The sequence below is a fragment of the Vipera berus genome (genome assembly GCF_964194415.1).
Source record: "Vipera berus genome assembly, chromosome: 2".
Taxonomy (NCBI): Eukaryota; Metazoa; Chordata; class Lepidosauria; order Squamata; family Viperidae; genus Vipera; species Vipera berus.
The window spans coordinates 198,705,586-198,713,931 of NC_138203.1; the positions used below are offsets into that span (position 1 = coordinate 198,705,586).

At 39.4% G+C, this 8,346-nt stretch overlaps 1 protein-coding gene across 2 annotated transcripts in view; it reads right to left on the minus strand.

Annotated features, from left to right (window-relative positions):
* Positions 1-6,293, minus strand: part of RAD50 (RAD50 double strand break repair protein) — a 55,396-nt gene extending 49,103 nt beyond the window's left edge. The window contains exons 1-3 of one of the 2 annotated variants that reach the window (XM_081316747.1): positions 6,169-6,293; positions 3,195-3,374; positions 1,462-1,545 (exon numbers count right to left, since the gene is read on the minus strand). In XM_081316747.1, the coding sequence (XP_081172873.1) occupies positions 1,462-1,545; positions 3,195-3,323 (213 nt within the window). In that variant the 5' untranslated portion in view covers positions 3,324-3,374; positions 6,169-6,293. Of the gene's footprint in view, positions 1-1,461; positions 1,546-3,194; positions 3,375-4,113; positions 4,369-6,168 lie in introns of those variants that run through there. The other variant, XM_081316748.1, reaches the window with a different exon arrangement.
* Between the last annotated feature and the right edge of the window lie 2,053 nt (positions 6,294-8,346).

Genomic DNA, 8,346 nt, shown 5'->3' on the forward strand with positions numbered 1-8,346 from the left:
ACCTGGTTTACAAGCTATTGTAGCTTTTATTAGTATGATTGTATTAGGATGTATTATTTTACCTTGTGTTTTGCCTATTTTTATCAGAAGTATTACTAACAGTATTTCTTTGACTGTGCTTGACTCCATGGCAGAATTAAACAAACGATTGAAAGACAGAGAAGGGGAACGCTCCCAGCATTATACTTGGTATCAAGAAATGTTTAATTTCTCTCCCTGGCTGACCACCCTTTTCTCAGTCATAGCTGGTCCTTTAATTTTATTATTACTTGCATGTGCAATTGGACCATGTGTTATGGGTAAACTTTTAGATTTTCTACAACGAAGGCTGAGCAGCATTAGCAATGACATTCTGTTGATGAAACACACTGTTGACAGTGAATGCAAACACCCTCTTTTAGAATTTGCCTCTGATGCACCCTCACACCAACACTCTTTGAAAGGAACACTGGCGCAGGCACAGGAGGTATCGAAGGATTTCTCTTTTTCCCGCGTAAGTATCCTAGAAGAGAAAGTTTTGGACATTGAGGGGCCTTCTCAGTAATTGGCTTTAAAAAACAGAAAAGGAGGAGTTGTAGTTATCCCAGACTCCAAAAGACCCTTTTGATTTCTATATTAAAAGTTATACAGTTTTGCATTCTTGAGTTGTAGTGATAAATCTCTTTACACTTGTATGTAACAAGACTTGTTTTTTATAATTGTCCTTGCTTCAAGATAAAACCTCTGCCTTTCCCCAATTATAATTATGAAGTCTGCATTCCTGTGATAAACCTTTGTCCCCTGCTTCATTTATAACAAAACTTGTCTTTTATAATTGTCCATGTTTCAAGTTATGTTTCAAGTTATATTTCAAGTCATGCCTTTCGAGTCATGCCTTTCAAGTCATGCCTTTCAAGTTAAGATATGCCTTCTTGACTGATGACAACCCTTGTATTCTCTGTTAGCATTTGTAATATGATAAGCTATGCTTTATTGTTTCCTGTAATGACCTTTGCTCTCTTCATTAGCAGTTGTATGCAATGAGTTATGTTTTTCCTTTGACCTTCCATGAGTGTGTTTCCCCCCTCCCAAATGAAACAGCATAATAAAAGGAGGGTGTGTGGAGCTGTTCGGGGGCAGACCATCCACCCCGGGCACTCTGTGCTCTCTCACCTTGAGCAAACTTGTATTGGTGCCTCAGTTTGTCCTAGGACTCTGCCTCTGAACCATCGCAGTTCCCAAGTGTGACCGTTGGAACGTCCGACACACTGGGTCGGTGGCAAAGGGCAAGATCCTTCCATATTCAAGGTGTTCACCCTTGCGAGGGTCCCTCTAAATTCTCACCCCTGTTACGGGGCTCTAAGAGTTGAGGCCAGAACCCTGATCAACCGCTCAACGCAACATAGGGAACTACAAGTTCCTCATCAACTTAATCTATACTGCGGTTTACTAGACAAACAAACTAGCAACCAAATTACTTACTTTTGGATCATGGACAAATGAATTTCCTTTGCTGCCAGGTGGGAAGTCCCCAGTGCAAATATATTTGAGGCATTCTATGATGGTCTAATGAAATGGAAACAAGCATCAGAAATATATTTAATAGCCACTAAATGACTATGTCTAGATAATAATAATAATTAATAATTAATAATTAATAATAATAATAATAATAATAATAATAATAATAATAATAATAATAATAATAATAATAATAATAATAATAATAATAATAATAATTAATTTTTATACCGCCCTTCTCCCGAAGGACTCAGGGCGGTGTACAGGGCAATACAATAAAATACAATATATAAAAATTAAAAGAAATATTAAATACAATAGCCCAATTCAATAGATTAATACAAAACGTTAAAATACCCCTAAACCCATCAGACCAGGCCGGCTTGTTCAAATAAATATGTTTTTAGGTCACGTCGGAAGGAGCGAAGGTCGGGAGCCGTCCGGAGCTCCACCGGTAAACGGTTCCAAAGGTCTGGCGCGCCCACAGAGAACGCTCTCCCCCTGGGGGCCGCCAGTCGACACTCTTTGACCGACGGCACCCTAAGGAGGCCCTCTCTGTGGGAGCGCACTAGACGAAGGGAAGTTGATGCCGGCAGCAGATGCTCCCGTAAGATGAGCAGATTAAAAAAATAGACTACTTCATGTATTATTTTCTACAACCTTCCCATATGTCTAAGAAATGATATAAATGATTTACTCATATAATGATGCTGATGCTATCAGAACTATACAGAGCTTTGCTGATCACTTCTATTAGCAAGAATTTCCACCAACAGATTTGTACAGAATTGCAAGATGTTATGCATTTGACACAAGCTGACTTCTTGTGTATATTGTTAAACAAATGAGATAGCAAAATGTTTATAGTTAGTTCTTTCAAAACATCCTCCTGTATAGAAAGAGGTGTCTTGCTATTTTCCACAGTCATGTTCTTAAATGTAAAATACACTAAATAAGAAACATACATCAACACCTTGGAACAGTTAGAAATCCATGGACACATTCAAAATTTCCGCTAAATATAGAGCAGGTAGATAAATTGGAATGAATGTACAAATTACTTCAAAAATGTATGTGTGCTGTGCAGTCATGTTTTTTAAAAAATTTAGTGTTATAGTTAACCTGCTCATAAACACTTTGCGTGTGATGAGAGTTTATCTGTTGCACAATTAAAATATAAGTAAAAAGTTAATTGGTGTTACCTTAAAAAAAGCAGCCACAAATTTAGGAGAATGAAGGGAGGAAAAAAAGATATGGTCAAGAGACAAGACAGGATAGGAAGAATAAAGAGAAAAGAAAAAAGAAGTAACCAGTGGGATGGAGAGAAAAGAAAGGGCAGGATCTTGGTACTTGTGCAAATTAAACAATCAATCTGTAAATGAGCACACAGAAGTTTTGATGATATATCTCTTTAAAAGAAAATATATATTCTATACAATTTGTTCTTTCAATGTCATTGTTAAAAAAATATATTTGTAAGGAGCTAATCTTCAAGGTAAATGAAAAACAGAATACCACTCTTCTTCATAAGACATAATTCCCAATTTTTGTTATTTATTTATTATTCTTTTGGGATATTTGTAGTTAAGATTTTTAAATGTATTTATTCTCAGAATTAAGCCACTTCTGAGCATTGGGATGGGTGGTAAGAAAGTATAGTTTATTTAAAAAAATTAAACCCACTTGAATCTTACCGTTTTTCCAGCACCATTTGGACCCACCAAAATAGTTAGAGGATTAAAGAAACTGATAACTTGTTTATCTTTATCCTCCACACCAAAGCTCCTCACACCAAGAATGCTCATTTTATCAACCTTGGACATGTTTGAAAAATATTCTTCTTTCCTCTAGCAGTAAACTGTATTCAAAATACCCTGCAGAGTAATAGTTAAATAGAATAAAAAGTAACAGTTTCAGTAATCTTTCTTCTAGATAAGGGAAACAATATTCCATATGTAATTTGCTTAAATTTGCATCTAAGCAAATTTCTAAATGTAGAACTAAAAGAATAAAACATCATTTTGTCAAATAAACAATTTTGTCAAAACTTTCATTTGATTTAATCCACAATTCAAAAGGTAGACTAGCACCATCTATTCCAGACTTTATTGAACCATAAACTAGATGACACTCAAGTTCTCACCTCAATATTACTATAGTATGTAAAGAAAGGCAGAAAGTTGTGAGGACTTTGGGTATAGATAAGAGCATTTGTTTTTAATAAAAAGCTTGATTAAAAATAAACACAAACTGTGGATTTTCAAAAGGCCAATTGAATAAGCTAAGAAAAATAATAAGGAAGTTGCATGAGAATAGACTCATAAAGGTAAAGGTGGGGTAACCAGCTGGGAATTCTTAAAAAGAAAATTAAGGATAGTGTAAGCTCAAATAATACCAATGAGGAAAAAAACAAGACAATATCTAAAGGAGCTAACATCATTTGAATAAATAGCTTGTGAAAAAGCTGTCAGTAATGAAAGATGGTTATTGGAAATGGATGGAAAAATTAACACCAAGGAAATTACAGAACGTACATAGCTGCAGTACTATCTCCCTGACATGGCTTGGTAATATTTGTTGCTGTTACTGTCATTTGTAACTATAATTGCTCACCTAAAGTTGCTTTGGTAACTGAAGCTGTCTCAATCTAAATGCTTATGCAGTTCTTTTAATTCTGTTCCAAACAGCTTCTGCATCCTCTTTCTTACACGCACTTTCATTCCTTCTGTTGAGATTACTTAGGATTCAAGATTTCTTCATACTGGATTTTTGCTTCCTTTTTCTGTACTCAATCTACTTTCATTCTAGTTTCTTTCACTTCTTCCCTTTTCCTCCATGTCCATCTTTTCCAACATCCATGCTTAATACAGTACTTGAAAAATAGTCTGTCTCATATTTGGAATCTCTCAGTCCTTGTATTCTTTGAAAATTCTCTCAATTATTTCTCAAAAACCACATCATACACTTTTAAATAAATTTGAGCATATAGATGCACAAAAACTTGCTTAAACCACATATTAAGATCAAGTGGTTCTTTTTCAAAGAGCTACAGAATAATCTTCATACTTATTTGTTTTTTTTGACCTCTACCCTAAAATTTACTTTGAAAAGATCTTCAGAGGTGGAAAGGAATAAGAAGGCATTCAGAAATACACAATCTTGTTAAACCCCAAAATGTGAACTCCCATGTTGTTAAAAATGGAATCATAGAGGGAGTATATGTTTAACAGAAGCATCTTTGGATGCTTCTTATTTCGTGACCTACAATTCTGGGATATACTCGAAACTGCTGTTAAGACAATTGAAAACCACTTCTTTATAAGCTTTTTAAAAATCTTTCTTTCCTCTTTCTTACATCTTTTTTTACATATTACTTTACTTTCTTTTCAAAATTTGTACTTTCTTTTTAAAAATTGTATGAAAAGGTAAAGGTTCCCCCGCACATGCGTGCTAGTCGTTTCTGACTCTCTCATCTCTGTTTCAAAGCCGAAGAGCCAGCGCTTGTCCGAGGACATCTCCGTGGTCATGTGGCCGGCATGACTAGACGCCAAAGGCGCACAGAACGCTGTTACCTTCCCACCATAGTGGTCCCTATTTTTCTACTTGCATTTTTACGTGCTTTCAAACTGCTAGGTTGGCAGAAGCTGGGACGAGTAACAGGCGCTCACTCTGTTACACAGGACTCGGGATTCGACCCACCAAACTGCCAACCTTCTGATCGACAAGCTCAGCGTCCTAACCCACTGAGCCTCGCGTCCCTTTATATATACACATACACACATATATATGCATGCATACATACCGTTACACACACACACACACACACACACGAGAGACATAGACAGTGCATTCCATGCGTACATTTATTTTTTTAAACATATTAGGAGCAGCGTTAGAAGCCTCAGTGCTGCTACTTCAAAGAGAAGTCTTTTGCAGAAAGATTTGGCTGATGAAAGGCATCGCCACCTCTCTAGCAATTGATTCCACTGAGAAGATCTGAGATCTCCCTACATCCGTTGTTTCTGTTAAAAAACACAATGCCTCGGGCCCGGGGGGGGGGGAGGAGAACATAGGCCGATGGAAAGGGCAAAAAGACAATGCAGCCCATCCTGGCACAAAAACCCAACGCCACAGCGGGTTCTCCTTCTTGATTCAGCAATTCCTTTAGGGCAGGGGTAGGCAACCTCGGCTCTTTTATGACTCATGGACTTCAACTCCCAGAATTCCTGAGTCAGCTCTGCTGACTCAGGAATTCTGGGAGTTGAAGTCCATGAGTCATAAAAGAGCCGAGGTTGCCTACCCCTGCTTTAGGGCAAGAATCCCGCCACCCCGCCACCCCACATCCCCCAGTGGGATTCAGAAGCCACGGGGCAGAGGCCAGGGCTTCGAGGAAGGGGATAACCCAGTCCCGGAATTCCGAAGGAGGATGAGCATCCCGCGCGCGCGAGACTCCCGCTTTCTGCGACGGTGAACTTCCCAGATCCGCAGCGAAACGGCGCGAGAAGGGGGGCGCGGGGGAACCCTACCTTTCTTGGGGCGGGGAAGGGGCGCAGCTCTGCGGAGGGAGGAGGAGGAGGAGGAGGAGACTCGGATTTGGGGGGAGGGAGGGGGAAAGGCAGTTCCGGCCGCTCGACGATTTAACATAGAATCGCGCAAGAGAGAACCTACCGCCTTGATTGACACGCCTGGCTCACAAATGGCATGGGGCGGGGGGGGGGCGTGCCTGACGGAGCAAGGGCTCTCGAGCGCGAGCAAGTTACGTCTACCGCCCGGGCCGCGAACCCGACATTAGTTTCCCGCCACCGCCGAAGAAACGTCCCCCCCGTCTGACGTCAGCAACCTGCGAGCATAGAGATAGTCAAAGTTAGAGTGGCCTCAGCAAACGCGGAGGAGGAGGAGGAGAAGGAGGAAAGGACCTGGTAGAGCAAGCTTGAGCTCTTTTAGAAATCATGTCTAGGAACATGGTTGCCAGAGATTCCATGAGTGGCATTTCTAAGTTCCTCGTTCCTGCCTGTGACAGCTTGCCGCTTAGGAACGAGGAAATAGCTCCAGGCTTATACTACTAATAATCTCATAATAATAATAATAATAATAAATAATAATAACATAATAATAATAATAATAATATAATAATAATAATAATAATAATTAATAATAATAATTAATAATAATAATAATAATAATAATAATAATAATAATAATAAAGTTGGAAGGGACCTTGGAGGTCATCTAGTCCAACCCCCTGCTCAGGCAGGAAACCTTATACCATTTCAGGCAAATGGCTGTCCAGTCTCTTCTTAAAAACCTCCAGTGTTGGAGCATTCACCACCTCTGGAGGCAGGTTGTTCCACTGGTTAATTGTTCTAACTGTCAGGAAGTTTCTCCTTAGTTCTAGGTTGCTTCTCTCCTTGACTAATGATGCTTTTAGAACCAAAACTCCCGGCTGCCACAAGGAAGAGGGGGGCAATTTATTTACCAAAGCAGCTGAAGGCAGGACAAGAAACAATGGATGGAAACTAACCAAGGAGAGAAGCAACCTAGAACTAAGGAGAAATTTCCTGACTGTTAGAACAATTAACCAATGGAACAGTTTGCCTTCAGAAGTTATAGAGCTTCATCACTGGAAGCTTTCAAGAAGAGACTGGACTGCTCTTTGTCAGAAATGGTGTAGGGCTTCCTGCTTGGGCAGGAGGTTGGACTAGATGACCTCCAAGTTCCCTTCCAACTCTGTTACTGTTACTTAGAGAATTGTGGTTCGTGAGATCAGGGAGGTGGACTAGGACATTCAACAGCCCCTAACTGACTTTGAAGACCTCAGAAATTAAACAGGCCGAATCTGGTTAGTCCATGGATGAGGAAAATCGTAATTGTGCAGGCTGGACTGGTAATTTAAAAAGCATATTGGGGGGGGGGGGAAAGTTGTGGTAAACCAGTGGGATATATGGGATCAATAAATTCCAGATATGTCTGTACAAGAGCAAAGTTTGGCATGAGGGATTATTTTGCTGTATTTTGTTTTCTAAACAAAAGTTAATTGCAGAGCATAAGATTTCAACATATATCCTTGGATTTAGGTCAGGGAATTAAGGAGATAATTTTTCTGTGGGTGATTGAAATTCCAAGCCATTTTCTCCAATTTGCCTCAGGCATTTCTTCCCCAGTCTGAAATCTGGGAGAGAGCCATTCATTTCATGCAACTGGCTGGAACTTTTGACATTCTGCGGTATAAAGTCTAATGCTCCTGCTCCTAAAAAAAAAATCCACCCAGCTCAGGGATTGGATACTATCAGAGGCTTGGACTTGCTCATCCGCAAGGCATCTTCCACATCAATCACAGGAATAAAATCTGCATTGGCAATGGCAGGACAAATTTTAATAGCAAAATTTTCCTTTTCTGAAAAATTCTACAATTATTAAGTAAGCATACTGGTGAAGTTATTACTATTTTGGGGAGCACAGGCATAACTATTAATTGTAACATAGACATACAGTTCAAAATCCATTGCACTGACCATGACAAATGCCCTCCTCAATTGTTCAGAATTCTTTTGGGGGGCAGGAGACAGCCTTTCCACCCTGTCTGGCTCTCAGTTTTTCAAGGTTCAAAAGGAACTGCAGGACACTATTACTAAAGTTGCTTTGGATAGCAAGATGAGCAGCATATAAATTTAGTAAATAAATAGAATAAAAAGAATAAATAAATTACTGTATGGGAGTGGAACTCTATGTAACCCGAGTCCTCAATTTATGAGGTACTGTAGATGTCTAGCCAAATGTAGTTAGGATTTTTCCCCCAGACCATTTCCACAACCAGAAGGATGAAGGCAGAAGAAACAGTGCTGTCCC